General features: G+C 49.5%; 1 protein-coding gene across 4 annotated transcripts in view; it reads left to right on the forward strand.

Moving 5' to 3' along the window:
* The first annotated feature begins 459 nt into the window (after positions 1-459).
* SMARCAL1 (SNF2 related chromatin remodeling annealing helicase 1) overlaps positions 460-27,015 on the forward strand; it is a 56,304-nt gene continuing 29,748 nt past the window's right edge. The window contains exons 1-10 of one of the 4 annotated variants that reach the window (XR_006781245.2): positions 460-648; positions 1,765-1,799; positions 2,197-3,083; positions 3,833-3,883; positions 7,542-7,775; positions 9,969-10,019; positions 13,486-13,672; positions 17,096-17,246; positions 18,855-19,013; positions 22,758-22,823. Coding sequence is in view for 3 of the 4 variants with exons in the window: in XM_045806690.2 (XP_045662646.2) it covers positions 2,255-3,083; positions 3,833-3,883; positions 7,542-7,775; positions 9,969-10,019; positions 13,486-13,672; positions 17,096-17,246; positions 18,855-19,013; positions 22,758-22,823 (1,728 nt within the window). In the remaining variant the exon portion in view is untranslated. The other 3 variants (XM_045806688.2, XM_045806689.2, XM_045806690.2) reach the window with 3 other exon arrangements.

Consider the following 27,015-nt stretch of genomic DNA (forward strand, 5'->3'; position numbering starts at 1 on the left):
AACCACCAATGTAGACAATGATGATGATGACGCCAAATCTCCTAGTCCGGGAAGGTCAGGTCACGGTTGGGAGAATGGGTGGGGCTTAAATTGCGAGGTAATCAATACCTAGAACTGATGCTCCAGGAGATATTTTTTTATTAAGAGATTACCAAATCAATGTCTGGAATGCCCCTCTGGAGACCGTTGAGACCACGAGACTCCAGCTTTGGAAACCTCAGCGTTCCAGGCTTTCGAGATGCGGTGTTTGGCCAAACTTTTGTGGGAACAAAGGCTACAATTCCCAGGCTGCATCACTCCAGCCCCGCCCCGCCCACGTCGTTGCGTATCGCCTACTTCTCGCCAGGCTCCTGGCCCGAACTACAGATCCCGGAAGACCTTGGAGCACCGGTCCAGTCTCCCGGCTCATCACTCTCACTTTGTGAAGCGAAACTGCGGCCGCGTTGTCCATTGGGAAACGTAGTTTTGCGGTGACCAGGCCCCTCCCCCTCCAGGCCCAGGCGCGGCAATAAGGCGGGCGAAGTGGCGGCGCTGAAATACCCGCTCCTAACTGCCCACCCGGAAGGCTAACCTGGCTGGGTAGAATTCTGGAGACGCTCCTGGGGTCGGGGTGGCCGAGAACGTGGCTCGAGTTCCACGCCTTTACGGGTGAGAAGGCGGACGAGACCAAATGCCACCTGGAAGAGGGAGTGGGCCAAGGGACGGGTGAATCCAAGTGGAGATAATAGGGGTGGCATTGGGGCGTGGCGCTCCCTTACTGCCTGGGTGGCGGGTAGCGCCCGCGCAGAATCTGGTGGAGCAGCGCTCCCGGCAAAGTGAGGCAGCGGGGAGTCTGGGTGGTAGGATCTTTAGCGTTTGGGGCTGATCAGTGATACGTCTTCATCCCCTGGCCTCCCCTCCCCTGCCTCGTGGAGGCTGCGCACCCGGCCCTAGGCCTGGAGTGTTTGGGGGTGTAGGGGAGCCCTGGTTGGAAAGTTAGGAGTGTGTTACCCAGGGAGCCTGAGGGCTTCAGCTCTGCCCCGGGAGCAGAGCCTTTCCCAAATCCTTCCTAACGGGGGGTTGGAGGAGGTGAGAGGTCTCAGGGGGTACCATGGAGCTCTGCCCGAAGGGAGTCTTCAGCAGCAATGAAAGCTTTGAACCCTCTCAGTCTCAACAGTGCTGCTGGAGTCATCCCCATGTCATCATTGTAAACATTACACGGCAGTAGGTTGGATGAGGGCTTGGTCTGAACCAAGCCAGAGAAATTGGGGTCCAGCTCCTTGGTCCTAGAAAATTGTAAAAGATTGTGTTGTTCATAGAGAAATGTCCTGAGTAAATTAATTGTAAAAAAAAATTAGGATACAAAGCAATATATATACTGATCCTTTTTTGTAATAAATACACATATCTCCTAAATATGTGGCATGTATCTACAGATATGAGTAGAAAAAAAAGTCACTTTAAACGACTCTAAACCACCAACAGTGCTTATTGATGGGTGGTGAGATTACAGATTGATTTTACTCTTTTCTGTACATCTTTGTGTGGCATCTGAATTTGTACAATGAACATGCGTTACCTTTTTTTTTTTCCTTTGCTTATTTTTCCAAAAAGTCACCGTTGCTCCACGGTGGTGCATTTTAGAAGGCAAGCACCGAGGCTGACTGCTTTGTGCCTTGCACCTGGCCACCTGCAGATTGGTTTGCCAGGAATAACAGGATTGAATTCAAGGGCTGAATTTAGTGTGCAGTCTATGTGAGGCTAATGCTTCTTTCCTTCTTCCAGCTTGGCAGGAGTCTGTTAGCAAGTGTCACACCATGGTACGTGGCTGTTTTGGTCTATGTCAGTCTAATCCATTATTGCTTCTGGTTTGAAACGTCATCCTTCTCATTATCTGATAGATTAGGTTGCACTGCATACCCTTCCTTGGGATCTGCTAGCTCAGGTTGGCTGGGGGGATGAGAGGGAGAATAATGCTGCAGCTAAAATACCTTTTTAAAAAAAGTTTTGGATTCGATCTCACCTTGCTCTTTGCTTTTTTAGTATATGCTACCTATTATCCCTGTGTGTGTGTGTGTGTAATTGTAAAAGAAACCTTTAACATATCCCTCGATTGTGCACATTGTGCATTTCCTGGAGGAAAGTTTGTTAAAATCAAGGTAGTATGAAAAATAAATATATTTAATGTTTATTTCAATATTGTTTTTCCTTCCTCAGCTTTTGCCAAGTTCCTGATTAAAGATTGACGTCCCTGCATAAGCATTTCCCAGTTAAAATGTCCTTGCCTCTTACAGAGGAGCAGAGGAAGAAAATTGAAGAGAACCGACAAAAGGCTCTGGCCCGTAGAGCTGAGAAATTATTAGCAGAACAGCATCAGAGCCCAGGCTCTGGCTCCTCCATTGCCACCAACTCTTCCCAGTCCAAGCAGGGCCCTCCCCCAAACCTCCCCAGGGATCCGTCTAAGCCAGTGAACCATGGTGTCGTTTTCCTGCAGCAGAATCTCAATAGTTCATCTAATGGTAACCAAAGACCTCCTAATTTCCACAGTTTTCATCTAAGCTCTCCAGGGCAGGCAAAGGGGATTGGGAAGAGGCAAGAAGATGTGTCCCCAGCCTGCCCGCGCCACGGCCCATCAGGTCAAATGACTCTCACTGGCATCTCTCCTCCCTTGGCACAGAGTCCTCCAGAGGTCCCCACCCAACAGCTGTTGGGTGGTACGTTAGGTCAAGGTCATCCTCAGGCTTCACAGGAGATCAAATCCACACCCTTTGCTAACACAGCTCATGAGCCTTTGGCCAAAGCCAAGAGTTTCCAGAAGACGCTAGCTCCTTTCTTTAGACAGCCACCCAGGGATCCTGGAGTAGAGGCCAAGGCAGCGAGGCCCTGCACCTCGGGGCAGAACATTTCTGACACAAACTGTGGCTCGGGAAGTGCGACACCTGGGACAGAAGGCAGACGCCCTCAGAAATTGGGGGCCTCACTCCACAAAGCAGGAAGCTCCCAGAAGGGAATGTGCATAAGGAGTGGGGATCGTTTCCAGGTGAAGATCGGGTACAATGCAGAGCTCATCACGGTTTTTAAGCGGCTTCCCAGCAGAAGTTACGGTAATGAGCCTTCGGTCTTGTTCTTCACATGGTTTTTTTCTATTTTTAGAGTCTCTTAATCTTAACAGTTTCTCATAAATATGAAGAGAGTGCATTGGCGCATTCTGTCCGGCCAGTTGTTGACATTTTCATTTGAGCTCATGTTGCCTTTTGCAAGAGACGTTCCTTCCAACAGCTGCCAAACTTGGGGGCGCCGCACGGCCGTATGGGGAATGGATGAGTATTTACTGAGAGGCCAGTTCCCCTGCCGGCGCTTTGTGTTGTAGCGCTTACGGGTAACAACAGGTTTTTGAGATAACTGAATGTGATGTCCATTTTAAAGGGGATAGGACTGGCTCAGGGAGGTGAGGTAAGATGCTCACGTTGGTTCTTGTGGAAGGGCAGAGCTGGGATATACTCGCTCGGCCTCAGCCCAGAGAGCGTGCTCCTACTGCTGTTGGCCTGACTACACTGGGTCACAGAGAGCTTGGTTCTAGTCCCGCCTCTGTCCTCTGCCCTCTTAGGCGACGCCATAACGTTCCCGGGCCTGATGAGTCCCACTATCTGGAGTAAAAGCACTGTCCTCGTTCACATTTGCTCTTTGTCCCCCACGGATTTTTGTACATCCATAGGGGCTCTCAGTCGACTGTTTTTTGAACCGAGCACTCATTCATTCATTAAACAAGCTTTTCGTGAATGTCTCAGTACAACTCAGAACAGCAGTCATCAGCCTCATTATGGGCAAACCAAGTGCTTGTGTTTCATTTCAGATCCTGCCACCAAGACATGGAACTTCAGCATGACTGACTACGGTGCCCTGAGTAAGTAGGCATGTCCTTGCCCTGCGTGCAGGGAAGTCCTGGTGTTGAGAAGCCCCTGGGGCATCAGCTGCGCTCTCGCCCATGGTTTAGATGGCATTTAGGGCACTACCGCAGTGCTCCTCTCCCTTCTCACTCACGGCCCGCCTGCTGAGGCGACTCGTTGGGTGAAGGTCACCATATTCACGAAAGCTAGCACATACTGGAGCCGCCCTGCCGGGTTGTTCTAAGCCCCTTATACAGGCAATCCTCCGAGATAGTGTGGGTTTGTTTCCAGACCACCGCAATCAAGCCGGTAGCACAGTAAAGTGACTCAGATGACTTTTTTGGTTTCCCAGTGCATGTAAAAGTTATGTTTGCACTATACTGTAATCTGTGAAGTGTGCAATAGCATTATGTCTGAAAAAACAATGTACAAACCTTAATTTAGAAATACTTGATTGCTACAACATTACAGCTCTCACCTGAGCTTTCAGCAAGTTGTAATCACTGATCACAGGCCCCCATAACAAATGTAATAATAGTGAAACAGTGTGAAATATCGCCAAGAATTACCAAAATGTGACACAGAGACAGGAAGTGAGCAAATGCTTTGGGGCAAATGGCACCAATAGACTTGGTCCCTGCAGGGTCGCCACAGACCTTCACCGTGTAAAGACAGCTCTGTATCTGCAAAGTGCGATAGAGCAAAGCAGTAAAACGAGGTACGCCTGTATGCGCTGACTCTTCTACTTCTCACAACAACCATTTTACAGGTGGGAAAACTGAGGCCCAGAGAGGATAAGTAACTGAAATCGGGTCACCCAGCCAATGAGTTATACACCTGGGGTTCAGACCCAGCCAGCCTGACTTCAGAGCGCGTGTTCCCATGGGGCTGCCACTCCAGCCGTGACAGGCAGCTCTGCCGCCCCGAAAGGAATGGCTCAGCAGCAGACAGCCACGTCCTCACAGCTCTCCGTTCGTTCGTGTGGTTCGCTTGCGGGGGCAGGGAGAGGGCGTAGCCCGGGCAGGCTCCAGTGAACCCCATTAATCCAGTGTGGTCCATTGTCAGAGCCCTCGAGGGCATCCCCCTCTGTCTTCTGAGATTTTGTTGTCTCTTACACGATGGTTTTCGTCACCTCTTAGCACCTGGAGCCTCTACCCGTGCCAACACGTCAGCCCTGGGTGTTCTGGCCTCCCGTTTTCCTCCTCTCTTCCTGTAAGCGTTTCGATGCTCTCTTTCCCCACCCAGTTCAAAAAGGGGAAAGGTGAAGGTGCACTTCACTTCTTTGCAGGTGTGGGGCTGGGGTAGGATTCTTTGGAGTCACCGGCACAGTTTCTGGGGGGAGAGGGGTTGGGACAGCCCCCTGCACGATTTCCTGCGTCTCTCCTTGGCGTCCACCTCTTTAAGTGTGTGGCATTGGGGGGGTGTCCTTTTGTGGTGACCTTTTGTGGGGGTCGGGGGGGCTCACTTTTACTGTTATTTTAATCCCTGTGTTGGGTGTTGGGAGGGGGAGAGCCTGTACTCTGGGTTAAGATTGCAGGTTTCAGGGGCGCCTGGGTAGCGCAGTCGTTAAAGCGTCTGCCTTCTGCTCAGGGCGTGATCCCGGCGTACCGGGATCGAGTCCCGCATCGGGCTCCTCCGCTATGAGCCTGCTTCTTCCTCTCCCACTCCCCCTGCTGTGTTCCCTCTCTCGCTGGCTGTCTCTCTGTCACATAAATAAATAAAATCTTTAAAAAAAAAAAAAAAAAAAAAAGATTGCAGGTTTCAACACCCGAGTTTCTCATTTTTGCTCGTTTTAAACCAGTGATTTTCGCAGCCGTGGTGTTTTTGTATTACCGTTTTCTTACTACCGTACTCACAATGCGTGGTGACTTGGATAACTTCTGCTTTTGCAGATTGGTTTTCTGTGTGGTATGGTTGCTTTTTGTAATGCCACACGCCTTTTTAAAAAACTGGTTATTGGACACAAAATTCTCTATATAGCTTTTAGATGAATTTTACTGATTATGAATTATTTAGTTCATCTCTGTCCTTACCAGTGTTTCACACACTTGACTTGCTGTCTACTGAGATGTCCCTTGAACGCTGTGCAATGATTGTGGGGTTGTGCATTCGTCCTTGTCCCCCCCCCCGTTGAAGTACAGTTGACACACACAGGGTTACATTTGTTGCAGGTGTGCAACATGGGGATTGGGCAACGCTGTGTGAGGCTGTGCTCGGCACGAATGTGGCTCCCCTCTGTCCTTGTTTCGTTTCCAGATAGGTTTATGATGTGCTTTCCTAGTAGGTTATCCTTTTTATCAACGTAACGTGTGAAGACTGTCAGTCTTTCTGTCATTTTGCTTTAGGTATACCTGTGGATTTTGCCTTTTTAACCCCCCCACACATGCATTGTAGAAAACGTGGAAAGTATCTGACCGTGCAAAGAACAGCTGTTCCCCCATCTTCTCCTGACTCAGTTAACCACTATTAACATTTGGTTTTGCTTCTTCCAGCCATTTTCTGTGTGTTAAGACATGCACAGTTTATCTATGTAATACAATTTTTATCTTGCTTCTTTTACGTAGTGTTCCAGCAGAAGCATTTTTATTTTAATGGGGAATGTTAGCCGCTAATTCTGAGCAATGACAATACAGGTATCCCTTGTTGGACTACTTTGAGCCCTAAGAAAATGATTTCATACTGTCGAACTTAATATTCGTTTTCGTATTTCTGTTTTTTCCAAAACTTCCCCCTAAAAAAAAGTAACAGCTGTGTAACATTCCATGGTATAAATGTGTCATAAATGGCTTAAATCATTTCCTTTTTGTTTCACTTGTCTTTGCTCCCAGTTTTCCCAGGATTAAAGCTGTAAGGAATACCTTTCTCCATAAATCTCTGTATTTTCACTTGTTGGTTTGGGCAGATTCCTGGAAGTGGTATCATGATCAGTGTTTAGGACTCTTGTTCTAGATTACCAAATTGTTCTTCAAAAGGTTTTATTCTCGGCTAGCAATGCAGATACCTGGGTTGTTTTTTTTTTTTTAATTTTAATCTTGCAGATTTGATGAATAAAAGCGGCTTTTTATTTCTCTGCTTATTTGTGAAGTTGAACATTTTTCCAGATGTTTGTTACTCATTTCCCCCCCGCTCTTCTGTGTTCATGACATCTCTGTCTTCTTATTTTGTGGTCTTAGTATTTTCTCAAGTGCCAGCTCTCCTCTAATTTCTTGCAAAAATCTTTATTTGGTAGTTTTGCCTTTCAATTCCGTTTGGGTTTTTTTTTTTTTTTGACAGTTTAATTTTATGTAGTCAAATCTGCTAATCTATAAAATGCATCTGTCAGAGATAAAATCAGACTCCAAACTGCATTTGTGGGCTGATGGTTCTGTGTCTCTTTCCCTGGCTGTCCAAGCAGGAGAGAGCAGTGACCTGGGGGTCGGGTTGAGGGGTGATTTCTGGGCCGTTGGTTCAGTGGCTTCTCTGACACAGCAGCAGCAATTTCCATTAAGTTCGAGCATCTTGGTAAGACTCCTTCTCCTGTTCATTTCTGAGTTGCAGGTTTTGTAATTTGAATACTTAAGGAGCAGAAGTTACATTCAGTAAAGCCTGGAATTCCCAGTGCCCCAGTGAAAGCGCACTTGCAAGCCTTCCTGATCTAACCATCCACCTGGTCACATCTGTCCTTTTCTTCCGCAGTGAGAGCAGCCCAGAGCCTCCCCACGGTCACCCTGGAGCCTTTGGAAGGGGCCGAGGACAGCAGGGAGTCACTCTCCACTGGGGGCGTGGCCCACACCTGCCTGCCTTCAGCTCCCTCCCTGGCCTTCGTCAAAGGGCAATGCGTGCTCATCTCCCGGGCCCGCTTCGAGGCAGACATCGGCTACTCCGAAGACCTGATGGCGCTGTTTAAGCAGATGGAGTCCAGAAGTTACGGCAAGTAATTGGCTCTTGCCGGATTCCTAGGATGCATAGTGGTCTGTGATCTCCGGGCAGGTTATTTTTCTCTCTGTTTGAATGTTCAGAAATGATTTTTGTCCTTAGGAGAGCTGGAGACACAGGCATGTGCCATAAAAATAGATGCCCTTGGGTAGACTGAGTCCGTGCTTGTCAGCCTGGAACACGCATCCATACTGCCTGGAGGGCTCGGTAAAGCAGAGTGCCACGCCCCGCTCCCCGAGCGATTGCTGGTGCCCGGTGCCCCCCCGAGACGCTGATTTAATCCCCTTGGATGGCCCGCATGGAAAACCACTGGCCAGGGCAGAGCACTTCTGCTTTGTTTTTGTGAGGCTCTTCACAGGTGCCCTGTCCGAATCAGGAGCCGAAGTTGGTTTAGAATTTGGAACTGCTGGGTTTCATTCTCAGCTTGGGCCTTGTCGCTTTACTAAACCACGTGCTTTTATGGGTCGCTCTTCTCCCGGAAATCCTTGAAATGGTGTTAGTCTTCTCCTGAGGGAAGTGGGAAGCAGACCCTTAACAGCTGCCGGTCCTGAGAGCCTGTGTCCGGGCAAGGTCATGGAAGCAGGCTCTCTAGAGTTACTTGCTCGGTGAGCTTCCCTCGGGGTTTGGGGTTCCGTAGGAGAGGGGATGCCAGCTGTTCCGTTTGTATTCCTTAGGCGGGGAGAGTTTTAACTCACAGGGGCAGCCTGCTGATAGGATTTAGGGGAGGCAGGCCGGGGCCTGGCCTGAGTCATGAGACGGGCCACACGCACGAGAGCCGGCGTTCTTTGCCCCTTCTGCTCCCTTGGATGTCCGGCTTCCGTGTGGGGTCACCCTTACAGGCCAGTGCAGATGGCCTGTGGGCATTCTGCCAAGTGGGACCCTTGAAATCACACTCCTGACGTGGCCTCCTGTGCTGGGAAGGTGAATGGCTAAAATATCGGCACCCCGTCCTGCCTCCACCCAGACATGCAGAAACCATGATTGGGTTTTTTTGCCATACTTACTCTTCACAGACTTGCCCATTTGCTGTTCTGCCACGGTCAGGATCCGGCTGTTGTCAGGAGGAGTCTCCCGTACAGTTCCCACGTCAGGGGTCGTCTGTGGGCCTTTGATCTGTCAGATTATACCTGGGCTACCTTGCTTTTTCCCCTGACGCCGACTCACTGTGTTGAGGCCGCCGGTTCCCTCGCCCCCTTGCTTTCCCAGTGACCATGCGGAGAAGACTTAGTGTCTGCTGTGCACAGGGCATTTGTCTAGTGGAAGCTGTCATGATTTTCTCCGAAGGTAGAGCGATAGGGAAGCTCTGTAAGAACTTAGGCGGTGCTGGGTACTGAGATGCTCGCCCTTCTAGGTCCGTATCGTACATAGCATGTGTTGCACTATATTAATCAGCAGCGGGTGTCATACTAATAACAACAATCATAACAGTTTATAATCACCAGCTTTCTTTTGAGCGCCCATTGTTTACCAAACACATGTTCATAAGCATTTTATTTTTCATTTAGTTATTTTTTGTGGGGGAGGGGTAGAGGGAGAGAGAGAATCTTAACTGAGCCACTGGTGCCCCATCGTAAACATTTTGTGGCAGGGGCTGTAGTGTCCTGATTTTTCAGGTGTGGGCACTGAGGCACAGAGAAGTTACATAATTTGCCCAAGGTCGCACAGCTAGGAAGTGGCATAATCGGGATTTGAACGTAGGCTGTTTGGCTCCTCTGACCATGTGCAGCTCGTTTCCGGTGTATGAAAGGGAGCTAATAATAGTGTCCAGCTCTTAGGGTCATGAGGAGCAGAGGAATGGCGCGTGTGAGTCTCTTGGCACCGTGCCTGGCTTAAAGTAAGCACTGAATAAATGTAAGCTACTATTATTACCCCTGTCTTGGAAATGGAGGACTTTTCTGACTTCCCCGGGCCATTCCCGGTGACGGATGCCCATAGGTCCCCATGGGACCCTTCGTCATCCCCTTAACAGCTCAGTAAGGTTGCCGTGTCTGCTTGTCTTTTCTCGCTGAATTCTGTGAAAGCCTTGAGGGCAGGTACTCTCCATTTCTGTATCGCTAGTGCCAGGACCAGGACCAGGCACAGCGTCCTAGCTTACTGGAGATTTCTGGAACCAGGGAATGAATGAGTAATGACGCAGCAGGAGGGCGCAGGGAGTCACGCTTACTTGTTTGTTTGTTGTCATTGCAGATGTCAAGACCAGGAAGTGGAACTTTCTCTTGGAAGAACACAATAAACTAAGTGAGATGCCTACCTTGCTTGTTTTATATCATGCTAGTTAAGCTTTCATTATCTGCCTTAAATTTAGCATATATTAAAGGAGGACCTCCCCTCCCCACCCTCCCCCGACCCTCCGCCTGTGGTAATTTCACATGCTCATGCACAGGACAAGTGAAGGGAAAGATGTTCCCAGGCAGCTGAGATGGTGGCTTTACAGTCACCCAGGCAGACGCAGGGTCCCCTCTTCCATCAGAGCATGACGGCTCGTCAAATTCCTAAAGCCTGTGAAAGACGTATTAGATGGGGAGTTTGGGCGTCAGACGTGAACTAGGTTTGCTTAGCGTAGATGGGAGCCACTGTAGATTCCCTCTAAGAACAGGCTCTCGGTTTACTTCTAAAACCAGATGATCAGTGAGGTTCGGAGGGTCTGAGTGGTTACAGGCTTCGTAATAGGCCTGGGCGTGCATGCATTTAATAAGCGCTTTGGAGACTGACCCAGGGAGGAGATGTGGGTATGGGTATAAGAATAGGAAGGGGAAGCCAGTTTGGGCTCACCATTCGTCTCTGTGCTCTGCATGGGTGGGGCGGTAGGTTCTAGTATGCCTGAGAAGGGGGGACGTGGGCACGGCTCAGCCTGTCCTGGAATGCCCATCTGTCACCCATGTACCAAGCTGTCACACGCCTGCAGTGGGTCTGCAGCTGGCACAACTTACATTCCTGCTTGGCCCCCTGAGGACTTGGGCCTCCCAGCCATGCTGGTCCCAGTCAGGCCAGGAGAGAAAAGCTCCTGCCGAGGACCTCCGAGTCTTTGCCCATCTTGCCCAGCAGGCCAGGGCTGTCATCAAGAGGGAAGAGCTGGGTTTCTTCCCTCCGTCTCCTCCTCGTGTGACTTACGAGGTGACATCAGGCAGATGATTCCACATTCTGGGTCCCCCGTATCCTTTCAGTGAAAAAAGGGGTCGTCAATCCGTATCTGCCCTGTTGACAGAAATTCATTGTAAGGGAAGTGCCTTTGATTCCTCGCAGAAAGGCTTGCTGCAGACTCACAGACTGTGAACGTGGGGACCCCATGCCTCTTCCCCCACCCCAGGTCTTGTTCCTTGTGTGCGAAGCTAGCTTACTGACCCCGAGCTAGTGAACGTGTGCATATGAAACTCATTAAGAAATGGTAATAAGACCTTCTGAGCGTATGAATGCTCACTGCTGACGTGGTGACGATTATTTTCTCCAGATAAGGCAAATCTAAGAGCTTTCCTCCTCCCTTTTTTCTCAGGGACTTGAGGACTTTTGCCCATTGTGAAATTGGCAAAAGGCCTTTTGTTTTCCCCGGGCTGTCACAGTCCAGAAGGGTTCTGCATCCCCCTCACTGATCTTGTCTTGTCAGCTGCTATTTGAAAACATTAACATCTCTCTGCTGTGTGGCTCACTAGCCTTCTGCCAAAGAGCTGTTTTACAGAACCGATTTCTAGATGACTCATGAAGCCAGACAGCACACTCCTGTCATCTTCCAGCACCTGGACAGGACATCCGTGAACTGGGGGGCTTCCTCAGAAACACAGCCACTCGGCTGAACTAGCCGCATAGGGTTATGGAGGCAGTAGTTGGTGGGAGACAGAGCGGAGGTTGGTTTTTCCTCTCGAACGGCTGGAAGAACATAATGCTTACGAAGCACCACATTTCACACCAGCCGGATCATCAGGCCTTTTCTTAGCTTCCATCAGGTATTTGAGTGCTGGCGATCACCAGGATTAAAATGAAATGGTTTCTGCAAGCACGTGGGGCGCTCAGTCTCCTGAAGTGTGCAGAAATCAGCACGTTCAGATCTAATTTGGAGGCAGAAAATGTATTTCTCCATCAATATGGGAAGTCTTTTATATTAAAGCCGCCAACCTTACCTAATTTCTTATCGTGGTGATTCTGTTCACACAAAGCATTTCCAGAAATAACTGGTATATACATTTAGCGAAAATGGAAATGGATTTAAATATGGAGAATACAAAGCAACTTAAGGTAGCGGTGGATGGCTCAGCCCTCCAGATTCAGATCAGTATTTGCAATGGTAGTCAATCGGTGGTGTGGCAGAGAACTTGGAATACCTTGTGAGGATATTGGGAAAACACACGACCGTATGGAATGCAGAACCAACCACCTTAGAATTTCAAATAATATTGGGGAGAAATGAAATATACCCGGCTTCTTATTTGGTTTCTTTTACTAAATTCCTGAGAACAGTTAGCTCCTTGGAGGGTTGCAGTGACTCCCAGGGTACCTGTGCAAAGGTAAAGGATAAAGAGCAATCGAAGATCTGCAAACAGTAGTTACTCCTCCAATTAGATTTTTCAAAGGACAGTGGTTTCCCCATCCATTACATGGGGGGTCTGGAACCACTCACTCAGAAGGAAAGTAAGACCCCTAAATATGAGCTTTAATTGAAAGAGTCAGAGTGATGGTCACTCTTAAGAATAGTTTAGACTCTGAGCTTAGCAGGGGTTGGTAAATTATTTTTGTAAAGGACCAGATAATGAAGACTTTTAGGCTCTGTGGGCTACGTGGTCTCCCGTCTGCTCGGTTCTGCCACGGTGGCAAGCCCGGATAAGCAAGTCGTCACAGCTGTGTTCCCGTCATACTTTCTTTACAAAGCAGGCAGTAGGCCGGTTTGGCCCACAGGCCTTAGCTTGCCATTGCCAGCACCTGCTTTCGAGGATCGGTGGGGTCAGGTCCCCTCCAGGTCCCCTCCAGACCAAGGGACTTGCCAGGTGCTTCGTTGCTGATGTCACTGCTGAAACTCCCCTCTCTCCAGGGGAGATCAGTGTTCTCTTAGGGAAAGGGTCACCAGGGTGCAAGGCCACTTACATTTTTATCACTTGGTGGCTTTAGCGTGGACCCTGCCCTTTGTCATTGCTGTCGTTGTTTGTAAATAGCCCTCCTTTCCTCTTGATCTTTCTCGCTGAACAGAGCACAGCAATTCCTTGCCTGTTGGCAGCAGGTAAAGTAAAATTCTCAACTTCTCAAACATCAAAATCCAAAGAAAACGTGAAGAGAATGGAAGCAAGACAAGATTTATTCATTCTACATCTTGCTTTTTTAATGGGTCTTTTGGGACTGATTTTTAAGAATGTGGGTCCTTATTTATTTGAATGGGAATACTAAGATAATTTTTTAAATTACTTTAGGTTAAAAAAGAATCAGTCACAGAAACATTTGCAATTCTTCCCAGGGTCCACGTAGTGTAGAAAATCAATTTGGCATTCGTGATTGCCCTCTTATTTGCAGAGACTGGGAGTAGAGAGGGAGCATTCGCTCTCTAGGTTTATGTACTTGCTCAGGATATGACTGTCAGCCTAAGTTTTCTCTCTAGTTATGTTTTTGAGAAGGTGGCACACAGCAGAATTCCAGCCACTGAGCTCTGTATTTCAAAGCCCCTTCACTGTCCTTGGCTCTCGTGGGCATTTCCCTCCAAGTCACACAGCTCTGTCCTTCTTTCTAGTCCAGAGCGTGCGCTGCCTTCCGCAAGTTCAGCTGGACCCTCTGCCCACGACACTCACCCTGGCATTCGCGTCGCAGCTGGAGAAGACCTCTCCCTGTCTCACAGAACCCATCCCCGAGGCAGACCTTTCTGGAGTGGACCCCAAGCTCGTGTCCAATCTGCTGCCCTTCCAAAGAGCGGGAGTCAAGTAGGTTCTTGGGTCTTCCTCTCTCCTGGACTTCATGACTCATACTAACTGGGTTCAGATGCTCCTTCTTTTAAGAGCACTCATCTTTCATGGACATCGAGAAGCATCTAGGCATTACACAGCCAGGTGTGTTGTAAGCTAAGCCTGATTATAACCATCGATTTCAAATTCCATGAGTTAATCAGGACTCTGGATTGCAGGTGTGCAGAAACCGAACTCAGACGGGTTCCAGAAAAGAGATTTCTCAGTGCGCTTAGTAGCAAACTAAGGGTCTCCAAAGATCTCATCAGGACTCTGTCCCACCCTCAGCTCAGGTTTCTCCTGAGTTCGCTTTGTTCTCAGCCAGGTGCTCCTCAGGTGTGGCGGCTAGGGCTCAGCCACCAGCAGAAGCACCTCTTTCCTGGTGGGGCTGACACTGAAGGGCCTGAAGTCTGGTGCCGATGCTGGGACCAGTTGCTGTGGCCTGTGGGCTGGGGAGTCTTATTGGTGAGACTGGATGACAGGCCCATCCCTGGAGCCAGCTGGTAGGGCCCCACCCCCCAAGTTACTTGGACTGAGAGTGGAAGGTGGTGGTTTTCCAAAAGAAAGTCAGGATGTTCTCATTATAGACAGAAAAGAAGATAAGCCCAAATCGTGACCTGTCCTGTTTCCAGAGCTTCTTGGGAGAAGCCAAATGACAGGTTTGAACTTGCCTTCTAGTGAAAATACTAGAGGTCCAGGAGAGGAAAGAGATGGTCAGAGCTTCATCTGTCCTTCGACGGTGTGGCTGGGGGTAAAGCCCTAGGTAAGGGAAGAAGGTAAATCATCATGGACCCACAGGCAGCCTGCTTGTGAAGTTTTGGTAAAAGCTTGGCCACTGTCTCAGACAGGATTCTGCGATTTCGGAACAGTCATACCTCCCTGCATTCCCGTGGCCCAGCTCTGTTCATACCCTTTCCCTCGTTTTCCCTCCCAGTTCCATCTGTCTCAGATAACACGCTTTGCATAACTTCATCTTGCTTGAGAGGTTGCCGACCCACACCCCTGGGCAGCCTCTGTCTTCGCTGTCCAAGCTCCTCTGGGCCCCCTTAGAGATCCTGGGCCCGTGTGGTATGTGCCACCTTGCCAGCGAAGCCGTCACTGCCGAGAGGCTCCGTGTAGAGGCCCGCCCGGCCTGACGTGCGCCAGAACCAGAGCCTGGCCAGCAGCTTCCGTCTTTTTCCCTGTGGTTCTAAAACCACTAATGGGACTTACAGCCTTTCTTCAAAACTTTGCAGTTAAATCCAGATTTTAACTTTCATTCTCTGAAGAAGAGGATTTTGGTGTTGAGGGAAAAGGGCTGGCAGTTCCATGTTGGTTTTGTAAGACCTACAAGGAAAACACCCTTCAATTTATGGAGCAAAGTCTTTAGATATTTATCAGGTTCCTCTAACATCTAAAGGGTCCCTTTTAACAGATGAGTGAGGTGAGACCCAGCACGATAGTCATCTGCCCAGAGTCACTCAGCTTCCAAGAGTGCAAGGAAATTGGAGCTGGAATCCACCTTTTGTGCTGACGAGCATGGCACTTGTGTTCTACCAACTGTCCTGTGGGAAATGGCGTTCGCTGTGTGCTTGTTTCTCCGTTAGGCACACATTTCCTTTGTTCTCCTCTTTGGCCACTTTGTTCCTTAGCTGGGCTACTTCAAGGCAGGGAAGAAGGAAAGGCCACGAAATTCAAGGGCTCTTCTGCTTTGAGAACGACTGGATGGACAAACCAGAGGGACGCTGCAAACGGCCGAAGCAGAGGGTGCTCTGTGGTGTGTTGCTTAGGTGCCCCGTCCGCCCTGGCCGTCAGTTCTGTAAACTAAAATGTGAGGTAAAAAATGTATCTTTTCACACTTGCCTCCCCCATCCATCTCTCTGGACGGTTGATCCTGGAAATAGTCTAGAAGATTTTAACCGAGGCAGATGTGCCGAGAAGAGGCTGGGTCTGTCGGAGAGGTCGAGGTGGCACCACGCCGGGCTTCCTTCCTTGCCACTGAAGGCATATGGTGGTCACAGTCCGGGGGGGCAAGGGGGTGGGTGCTGCCTCCCCTGGTCTCCGCCGTGGCTGCTGGGGGACAGAACAGTGCTGTGACATGACGTGTGTCGCCCGCCGAGCCGGGCGAGCTGGCTCCTGCCACCCGCAGAAGCACTGCTCAGTTTGCCGCCTTTGCTGAGCGCTGGCTTTTGAAGGGCAGAAACGCTCTTTCCAGCAACTCCGAGAGGCCCCCGCAGCCTGGAACTCCTGTCAGCCGTACCCACTGCTGATCAGAAGGGGCTACACTCTCTGCCTTGGCTGTGTGAGAAGGAAAGAAAAAGAGCGCATTGACAGGCTTCTTCTCAGATTTCTGAGCAAATGATCAGTTTTTCAGGAATTCAGATGAAAGAGAGCTGGTGTTTGGATCAGGAGACCAGACATCTGGCACTTGGGATCCTTTTCCCTTTTCACTGATTCATTTGTGAGTCAAGCAAGTCCCGTTCAGTGTTCATCTTGATTATTTTTCTCTTTTTCGTGGAATAGTAGTTAGAAGAGAAACACTTCCCCAGCACGTACGATGGTGCCAGGAACTGTAGTCAGTGCTCGAAACATTAACTCGGTTAAACCCTGACGACGGTCTCTGGGGTTGGGCCCTTTTTTCCCCATCTCATGGCTGAGGCACGAGGAGGTGAGATAACTTGTGGGAAGGTACCCAGCTGCGAAGCGGTGGAACTGGGGTGCCCCCCAGGCCAGGCGGGCTCCCGGAGAGTGAAAGAGCGTGCCCTTCTTCACAAGGCATCAGCAGGAGTTGTCGCACTGGAGGGCCAAGGGGCCCCCGGCAGCTGCTGAGGCTGGTCCTCCCTGGTAGACAGACACCCTGGCGCCGTCCTCCCCTCGGCCTGTCCTCTTCTGCAGCATCCTCAGTCTTTTCCAGCTCTTTCCCTTTGCCCATGTGCATAAACGTCCTCTCTGACCTTGAGAAAGCCTGGCTGTGATGCCACCATCTCTTCCTTCTTCCCTTCCCTTCCATGCAGACCTCTCATGTGAACAAGACCACCCCTCCTGGCCCCTGTTTAGGGGCTGTTTCCCAGTCTCCCCCTCTTTCGCTCCCCCCCGTCTCGTCTGCACTGGACTGAGGGGGCCGCCTCTCTTCGAAGCTTCCTCCCTTGGCTTCCATGACCCTGTTGTCTTGTAGAGCGTCTCTCTGCCTTTTGACCACCATTCCACATTGTCCCTATTTTGACTCTTCAGTAGTAGTATTACTGTCATGGTGTCCCCTGATGGGCTCCTGTCTTCCCTCTCCGGGGGTGCAGGGTCCATGCTGCGTACTGTGGTGGCCCACACCGAGTGGCGCATATCGCTTTACATGGTGGCCTGACGGCAGGTTAGCTACCACCCCTGACAGATGTGCCACGCCACTGTCCTTCCCTCATCTGCTTTCAGTTTTGCCGTAGCGAAGAGAGGCCGCCTGCTGCTGGCTGACGACATGGGCCTGGGGAAGACCATCCAAGCCATCTGTATTGCGGCCTTTTACCGGAAGGAGTGGCCGCTGCTGGTGGTGGTCCCGTCATCTGTGCGCTTCACCTGGGAGCAGGTCAGTTCTCTTTGTATTGTGGTTTCAACCAGGAAGTGTCCTCAGTGTTGAAGCAATCAAATAACAGTTTGGGGACAGGGCCTGGGGAGCTTTAGAAGATCCTGTGTCAGCTGAAGGAGGAAGGGGAGGAGGTGGTCTTCGGGGGCCAGGCTCACGGTTTCCTGAACTAGAATCAGGGATACCTTTAGGGAAGAAAGCCGAGGGGTTACAAGCTCAGACCTGCCTCCATCTGGCAGCAGAAGCTTCCTGAGCGCCTCTCGTGCCCCTGCTGCTAACCCCGCTCACCGGTACCACGCTGACGTCTCAAAATAGCTGCCTCCTTTATTTCCCTGAATCCCATAGTGGCTGTGTGCGCGTGGCCGCGGTCGGTATTAACCCCGTTTACAGATGATAAAACTGAATCTCAGCGAGCTGAAGCAGGAGGCTCACTGGTAGCTGGAGGCATTATCGGACCTTGAAGGAGCGTCTCCTGAGGTGTCAGCTCAGGTTTTGTGCCCCCGCAGGAAGTGGCCAGGGCAGGATGCTCACTGTCAGCCGGGTGCTGTTAGAGCTGAAGAACCTGACGTGGACGTGGCATTCGAACTCGGCCGTGAGCGTTGTCCACCGTAAATCCAGGGGTCGGAGTGCTTCCAGGAAGTGAATGAACGCCCATAGAAGCAAACTTGACAGAGAAAGGAGATCTCATTCATCGTCTGTAGCTTTTCTCAGCTCTCTGCTACTCATGGCAGCTGTCTGCTTCCTCCCACTTTGGCTTCTTACTAAGCACCCCGTGAGCCACTTGGTGGACAAGAGGCGACTCTGCCTGTCACTGGTCAGCCTGATGCCCAGACATGCCCTTCCAGCTGAAAAGAAAGTAAAACTTTAAAAATGTGCATTGCAATAATACCTCTTTTTTTTTTTCCCTGTCCTTGTGACCTGAATTCCCCCCGCCTCTAAAAATGAACAGTTCAACAGATACTTATTTGGTGTGTGTTAAATTCCCCCAGCACCTCAAAAATTCTCAAAAAAAAAAAAGAATCAGGCGGTCACTTAGTTATGAGCAGGACCAAAACTGGAGGAAGAACCAGCCCTCGACATTGCCATGGTGTCAGCTGACATGCAGGGACCTCGTAGCCTTCCGTTGGCTCCAGGCACTGGCTTGGGGTAGGGATGGCAAGATTTCTGGAGAGAGCAGATGATAAGTATTTTTGTCATTATCAATGTCTTTGGTATGTACCAGGATCTGCTAAAAAATCCTCTATAAAATTCCTCTTAGAAAGAGTCACATTCTTGCCCTGCAGAAACCTGCCATCTAGTTAGAGATTCGAGGCCTGAGATCCGCAGATGCCACAGTGACTGCTTACGAGCCCTTGCTGACAAAGGCAGGCAGTGTCGTGTTAGTGGAAAGCGAAGGAGCGGATGGGTAGGAGGGCAGTGGAGATAATTGTTGTTCATGGGCCCAAGGGCGCCAGCAAATACAGGAGGGTGTGGAGAGAAAGGCGCTGAGTTCATTTTTCAGGGAGTATTAACGTTGTTCACTGAGAGAGTGCCGTTGATGGGTGGGCTGGGGCCTCAGCGGGCAGCTGCCGGCTGGATCCCCCAGGTTTCCTTCTCCTCTGTCATCCCCAGGCCTTCCTTCAGTGGCTGCCGTCTCTGAGCCCGGACCGCATCAACGTCGTGGTGACTGGCAAGGACCGCCTGACAGCTGGCTTGGTCAACATTGTCAGCTTTGACCTTCTGAGCAAGTTAGAAAAACAGCTAAAAACCCCCTTTAAAGTTGTCATCATTGTAAGTGACTCGGCAGAGTCTTTAAGTACTTCATCTCTGGGGAAGCTTTCTTCTTAAAAGCTCCGAGAACTTTCATGTCTGTGTTCTCCTGGAGCCTCCCTCTGTTTCTAGGAGAATAGAAATCACTATCCTTATTTTGTGGGAAACTGACATTTTATTCATCTCAATAGCAGTTCTCAGCCCTGGCTGCATATTAGAATCTCCTGGGGAGCGCTTTGGAAAGTGTCATTTACTAGGCCTGAGCTGGGGGTTTGCAGCCCATCTCCCCGACGTGAGGTCATGGATGGAGGCCAGCTTGGGGGCCCCGGGCCGCCGGACGGCAAGGGCGTGTGCCTTCATCTGGTGCCCTCTCTTGTCCAAGGGGCTCAGATCAAACAGTAAGTTTTTTTTCCAGCCAATATAAAGACACTCGCTTACCCCCCCTCAAAAAAAAAGTACAGCTGACCCTTGAACAACATGAGTTTGAACTGCATGGGTCCACTCGTGGGCAAATTTTTTTCAGTAAATACAGCACGGTACGGTGAATGTGTTTTCTCTTCCTTATAATTTTTCTTAATATTTTTTCTCTAGCTTACCTTATTGGAAGAATACAGTTAGTAATCGTATAACACACAAAATACGTGCTAACTGTGCATGTTGTCGGTAAGGCTTCTGGATGAGTAGTTAAGTTTTGGGGGAGTCAAAAGTACATGCTGACTTTTGACTGCAGGAGGCAGGGGGGTAGCACCCTAACTCCTGCGCTGTTCAAGGGCTAGCTGTACTTTTCACAGGTTTTGGTGTTTGGTTTTTTTTTTTCCTTAAGTAGGCTTTACTCAAGTTCTGCGCCCAGATGTGACCTCACATCTTTCAGTTAACTGGCTTTCCTTCTTTTCATTCCTCAAGTCCTCCGTAAGGAAAGTCTAGAGAGGCCTGGTGCCGGCCACGGGACAGAACTCAGTGTATTCACGTGGCTCACAAATAAAGGTTAGGAAAAGGCGTGCAGCTCCCAACCCCAGTGCAGGTAACACACGCACAGAGCGCAGTGGATGATTTTCAGCGCCAAGTTTACCCTTGTTTTTCCTCTTGGCAAAACAGGGGAACCCAGTGCCTCTGGATGATAGGAAAGGTTCTTCTTTATTCAAACGTGTGCATTTTAAAAGCCTGTGGTATTTTCCTTCTCTTAAAAATAGAATTCTCTGCTGACAGTGGCTTCCCAAATCCCAATGCTCAGAATGTGGTAGTTCATATCTTACCTAGAAGGAGAGAAAGGAATGAGTTTGTAGGAGGCTCAGAAAAGTCAGCAAGATTGCATTAGAGCTGTGGCTTTCTCAGCACGGGCTGGCTGTGAGGGGACGCTTGTTCATCCATGTGTTCAGCCCACAGTTGAGCACCAGCTCCATACCCTGGGCACTGCTACGCACTGAGGGTATGGCGGGAGGAAAGTCAGCCCCATTCTCCAAGATACCCCAGTCCAGTAGGACAGACTGACACGCGCACAGAGCATTAGAATACGTTTTAGTGCTTTCATAGATGTGTGAACTAAGTATTGTGGGAGCTCAGGGAAGGGAAGAAGGCACGGTTGCTGGCCTCGGGGATCTATTATCATGATTTGAACGTAAGAACCATACTCTATTCCTAGCCTAAGCAAACTTCCATGTTTATATGTTTTCACAGCTGTAAGGGTAATGAGTCTTTGAGGAAGTCCTTTCTGGTTTGGCACAAATTCAGGTGTGGCTTTGAAAAAATGTTAGCGTATACATGAAATGCAAACATTAAAAGTATCCCAGGATGATGGTGATGGTTCTCCAGTGTGTAGGAAGAATAATGCCTTCATTTCTTGAGTGTTCTCCTTTGTCGAGTACTTTACACATAATTGCCGATCTTCCCCATGGCCCCTGAGGCAGACATTATGTCCCTTTCACCACTGATGGAGCTGACAATGAGAGCGCTCACATGATTTGCCCACAGGCGTGAAGCCAGCAGGATGGGACGTCATTGATCAAAGCTGGACCGCATCATGTGTTTCTGTTTCTGGCTCAACACTTCCACCTGCCATATGATTTTTGGCAAGCCACTTACCACCCGTGTTAGTTTGTCTTCAGTTATTTAAGAGCCCTGTCTTCTGATTTCAGAGAAATGTTATAGGAAGGAATAAAGTGTCAGCTCTAGGATGTCACACTTCTTAGAAGAGAATTCAGATGTAAGCCATTCCTTGTGGTTAGTTATAAATAATGGAACATTTTAGCCCATTGGTTAAAAGGGTCCATTCCCTTCCCCATCCTCTGTACTTCCTGCTGTTTCTCACTATAAACCCTTTCCTTCTTGGCTGTCGCGGGGGCTCATCATCAGATAGGAGTATGAATGTTACACCCCAGGTTTCTAAGAATAGATGCTCTGACATTTGTGGGTTCATCTTGCACTCCTCTCCGTTGTGCTTTTGAGGACATTTTGGTTCATCGTAGCTGAAATGGACAGGAGGTTTCTTACAAATCACCTCTCGAGATAGAGCCGGGATCCCCTTAGCGTCCCCATCATAGGGTGGCCGATACCACTGAGTGCTTACTGAGTTCAGTGGCAGGACTGTTCTGAGGGCTTTGTGTGTGTTAGCCCATTAAGTCTTACAGCAACCTGATAAGTTAGGTAGTGGTGTCTTACCCATTTTATCGATGGAGAAACTGGCACCGTAGACAGGCACACATGTACCTGTATGTATGCCGTGTCTGCTCAGGTCCACAGCAAGTAATTTGAATGTGTACCAAAATAGAAGTTTCTTCCCCAAATCCTAAGAATGTATTAGTTACTTACTTGGCTTTAGAAAATATGACAGGGGCACCTGACTGGCTCAGTCAGTAGAGCTTGTGACTCTTGATCTCAGGATTGTGAGTTCGCGCCCCATGTTGGCTGTAGAGATTACTTAAAAGTAAAATCTGTGGGGCATCTGGGTGGCGCAGTTGGTTAAAGCACCTCACTCTTGGTTTTGGCTCAGGTCTGCTCTTAGGGTGGCAGGATTGAGCCCTGCATCGGGCTCCACGCTCACATAGAGTCTGCTTGAGTTTCTCTCTCCCTCTTCGTCTGCCCCCCACCTGCTTGCACACTCTCTCTCTCTTTCCCCCCAAAATAAATAAATCTTTAAAAAAAATAAAATGAAATCTTTAAAAAAGAAAGAAAAGAGACTATGCCATATTCTAGTTTGCTCACGCATAGAACGCAGAGCTCTGTCGTCAACCTCCATGTTGTAAACCTGGCAGTGCCTTGAGGACGGGAGTTGCGTCTTCTTCCCCTCCTTGAGTTCCTCCGTACTTTGTCACCCTTCCTCAGTGACAGCACTTAATACTTCGCTCCGCTGTGGTGTGGCTGACATCCTTGCTGTCTGGGGGGCCCTGGGAGCAGGAGCTGGGCGCCAGTGCCACGCCCTGGGGCAAGGCACACAGTGGGCCTGCTCTGGCGTTGTGCTGTGCGGACGCCAGGCGCGTCCTACTAAGCAGCAAACCAGCTCGCGGCAGTTTGCTCAGCACCGCCTGCGAGGCGGTAACCCCGCTTCACAGTTGGAAAGCCGTCGGGGGAGATGATGCAACTCGCCCAGGATAAAGTGGAGAAGCGGCAGCACAGCCTGGGTGCTTACGAGGCCCACAGCTGTGTCCTTGAGCAAGAAACTACCAGAGGCGTCCTCGGTGGGACGCCGTGCCAGGGTCAGGCTTGACGTGGGCTCTGTCTCCATCCACTCAGGATTTGGTCTTGTTCACCTATGTGACCCTTTCTTTTCAGGACGAATCTCACTTCCTCAAGAACATCAAGACAGCCCGCTGTCGCGCGGCCATGCCCCTCCTCAAGGTGAGTCCCATGGAGACCTGGCTTGGAGCCCGAGCCCACTCGGCGTTGAGGGCCCGCTGTATCTTGCTCGGCCTGGCCTTCCACGGAGAGCAAGGGCTTACGTCCGGGGCGAGGGGCTGTGGGCCGTGGACGTGACTTAGCGTCCACTCTGGGCATCACTCTGAAGGGCTTCAGCACCAGACTCGTTTTTCTTCCTAACTTCCTGCTAAGGAGCTGGTGGTCGGTGCAGTCGTTTCTGTCTGTCGGAGACGAAGGCCTGTCGGAGGTCACAGGCTGGATGGGGGCTGTACCGTAGGTCCTCTTGGGCTCCCGGACAAGGCAGAGGGGGCCGCCAGCGGCATGCCCTCTGAACAGCTCAGGAGAAACGGCCTGTCTGCTAAGTCACTGTGGGGACAGAGCTCTCTTGCGCTGAGAACCAAGGAAGAGGAGTCGTACAGACTCGGAACCAGGCCATCAGGTGTCAGCAAGAAGCCCTAGAAAGCTGAGGCGTGCCTCAAAGCTGATGTCCTCCCCCTGGGCCTCCCTAAGCCTGTCTGGTTAGCGAGAGGGTCAGCCATCCACAGCCCTTACTGTGCGGGCCTACACTGAGGCCTGCGTGCTCTGGTGGGTCGAGCCCTGGCTTCAGAGCGGGCAGCGTGTGGATGGAGCGTAGCTTCAGATCTGTGTCTGAGAGTGTTCTGTTCTGACACGCGACGTAAGCTCCGTGTTTCATCCGGCACGCGCTCCGGGCCCCCTTCCCCAGACAGCGGGAAGGCCCCCAAACTTCCTTTCATCTTTTTGTGGTGAGCTTTTTCTTAATATTGGGGAACACTAGTCAATTAGGGAAGTCGCTTTTTTTCTTAGAACCAGATAGAAGCCTCTCACAGATGACTTCGGGAGAATCTCCTTTGGTCTGTGTAGACTGAGCAGACAAAATTCCGTGTCTGTCGTGTCTTCCTTAAAGCAGCCCTTGTGCTGTGCCCGCACTTGCATACCACAGCTTTCGTTGCTTAAAAGAAGCTTTACGTTGTACGTAAACTAGGGAAAACAAATATGCTAAATGTTGGCGAAGCTTATTAACATTTGAAAATTAACTTAATTTTTCCAGTTCCCCGTAGAGCACAACTATCTAACTCGTTTCAAATTTTGTTTTGTTTTCTTTTGTTTTAGGAATAACAGCATGATACCCCTTCCAAAGCAGGATTATGTCCTGTGCTCCAAACTTAAAAGTCCTTTACTTAAAAACCTTGATTCTCTGCTCACATTATTTATAAATATTGATGGACACACTGTAATGAAATGTTTTTCTCAGAGTGGTGACCCTTCTTTTTGGAGGCTTCAATATATTTTCTTTTGAAAAACGTTAACAGATCAGGGTGCCTGGGTGGCTCAGTTGGTTGGGCATCTGCCTTAGGCTTGGGTTGTGATCTCAGGGTCCTGGGATTGAGTCCCGCATCGGGCTCCCTGCTCAGTGGGGAAGCTGCTTCTCCCTCTCCCTCTGCCTGCCGTTCCCCCTGCTTGTGTGTTCTCTCTCTGACAAATAAATAAATAAAATCTTTAAAAAAAATAGAAAAGAAAAATATTAACAGATCTTACCGTGGTTCCAGTATTACGGCGGTACCTAGATAAATCTGTGCCCCTGATAGCTTAGAAGAAGCTTGCCATAGGTAGGGTGTGTCACTACAGGTACGGAGGAAAGCTTTTTTTTTTTTTTTTTAAGATTTTATCTATTAGCACAAGCCCGTGCCCGCACAGGTGGGGGGAGGGGCAGAGGGAGAGGGAGAAGCAGGCTCCCCACTGAGCAGAGAGCCCGACTCAAGGCTCGATCCCAGGACCCTGAGATTATGACCTGAGCTGAAGACAGACGCTTCACCGACTGAGCCACCCAGGTGCCCCAGTAGGAAGGCTTCTGAGCAGCCACCTGGTTCTTGCGGTCATTGGCTGGCCAGGCAAGCTGGACTACATACTTGTTTCTGAAACATGTGCTTCTGGGTCAGACCTTTTAAAGCAGCATTTATATCTTTAATACCATGGCGTATTTCAGAGTGCTGCATTTAAGACAGATCTTTTAGCTGTTAACTAGTAGAGCTTACCCTGCATTTGCTGTAGAACTCGGATGAGTTAACACTCTGAGATAAGACCCTTGAACATGGCCTGCTGTGTATGGAGGTGTCTTGAAGCCCCTCTCGTCGGTAACGTTGACTTCACAGGATTCCGGGCTGTTGATGGGATTGAGTGGAGGGGCACTGAGGCATTATATGCTGTTCTGCCAACCAGACCTTTCATCTCGGCTGTATTTCCATCTAGATCAGAGTTTCTCAGTCTCGGCACTGCCGGTACTTTGGGCTGGATCGTGCTTTGCCGTGCGGAGCTGTCCTGTGTGCCATGGGGTGTTTAGCAGCACCCCTGGCCTCCCCGCACTAAGTGCCGTAGTCCCTCCACCCACACACCAGGGGTGACAAGGAAAATTGCCTCCAGATATTGCCAAACGTGCCCGGGAGGGGCAAATCACCCCTCTCCATCTCTGTTGAGAATTATTGATCTAGATACTGGAAGGAGACGGATCTAAGTATTTTTGGAACAAGAGGAGAGTTCGGAGAAGTAAAACATGCCTTTAGAAAGGCACGCAAGGGTCTAATTTAGTACTACTCGATTGTTCCTCCAACTTGTGCATCTCCGAGAACTATATTCACATAATTAATATTTCAAGATATGTTTGGCAAATGTGCTCGATGAGGTAGTTAGGTGATATCCTACAGTCTGTGAGCTGGCCAGGCTGGATTGTGTCCTGAAAATGTGAGTCTTGTGAATGGTGATAGCAGGTGCACTCAGGACACACGTGGCTTAGGTTGTAGGAAACTGGTGTTGTGGTCCCCTGGGAAATGTGACGCCTTTCTTTCCGCACAGCACTCTTTGTTTGGGCTACTAAGCGAGGTAGTTCTATTTTTTGTGTACACGTGTGAAAGTAGCAAGACAGAAAGCCATGAGGAACAAAATTCACGGGCGCCTGGGTGGCTCAGTCGGTCGATTGTCTGCTTTCAGCTCAGGTCATGATCCTAGGGTCCTGGGATCGAGCCACTCCCCTGCTTAGCTGGGAGTCAGCCTCTCCCTCTCCCTTTGCCCCTCCCCCTGCTTGTGCTCTCTCTCTCTCTCAAATAAATAAATAAGATCTTTAAAAAACAATTCAGATCACCTTAACTCCCTCCAACAGAGAAGACCACCATTAACATGTCCATTGTAGAGCAAGGTCATCATTTTTAATGGCTCTAGAGCCTTCTGTTGGATGGATGCATCCCATAGTTTAGTCCTTAGTGTTGGACGTTGTTTTGCTATTATTAGTAATTCTGCAAGTGAACATCATCGATGTATTTGTAGCTTGCATACTTTGACCTATTAGGACAAATTCCTACGTGCAGAATTGCTGGGTCAAAATTTCACTTTTTGGGGGCGCCTGGGTAGCGTAGTCGTTAAGTGTCTGCCTTCAGCTCAGGGCGTGATCCTGGCATTATGGGATCGAGCCCCATATCAGCCTCCTCCGCTGGAAGCCTGCTTCTTCCTCTCCCACTCCCCCTGCTTGTGTTCCCTCTCTCGCTGGCTGTCTCTCTGTCAAACAAATAAATAAAATCTTAAAAAAAAAAAAATTTCACTTTTTGATAGATGCCTCTGAAGGCCCATGTGGCCAGGCTTAACTGTCTTTACTCCCACTCAGCCCAAGTCACGCAGTCTTCTCCTCAAGACAACGACCTGAAGGTAGTCAGTCTCTTGCTTTAGAGCAGCGAGGTGGATGTTGGAGTTTTTCTCTGATTTATAGCACTTTTTATTGTCAGACCGGTGTTCGATTATTTCTCTAGAGGGAAAAAGGCCTCAGAATCCCACCATCCTTTCCTAATAAATAGCTATTTCTCTTTTTGTGTGAGTAGGTCCTTTTTATGTCTCTATTGATTGGTTAGATGAAACGAGAGTAGTGACCTAAAATGTATGAGCTTTTTCTTTTTTCCTTTCTCGTTAAAGGAGTTTAAGTAGATGATATATTCAAAAGGGTGTACAGTGAAAAATAACTCTTTCTCCCACCTCTGGGCTCCAGACCCCTTGATTTCTGTCTCCGAAGGCAGCCAGAGTTACCAGATTCTCACATTTACTTCTAAAACTTAGTCTGTGCCCAGCTAAGCAGGTGCGTGTGTTTTTCCTCCCTCCCTCCTTAGAGTGTTCCTCG

Source organism: Ursus americanus, chromosome 1 (assembly GCF_024610735.1).
Source record: "Ursus americanus isolate L20-20 chromosome 1, mUrsAme1.1.p, whole genome shotgun sequence".
NCBI classification, from domain to species: domain Eukaryota; kingdom Metazoa; phylum Chordata; class Mammalia; order Carnivora; family Ursidae; genus Ursus; species Ursus americanus.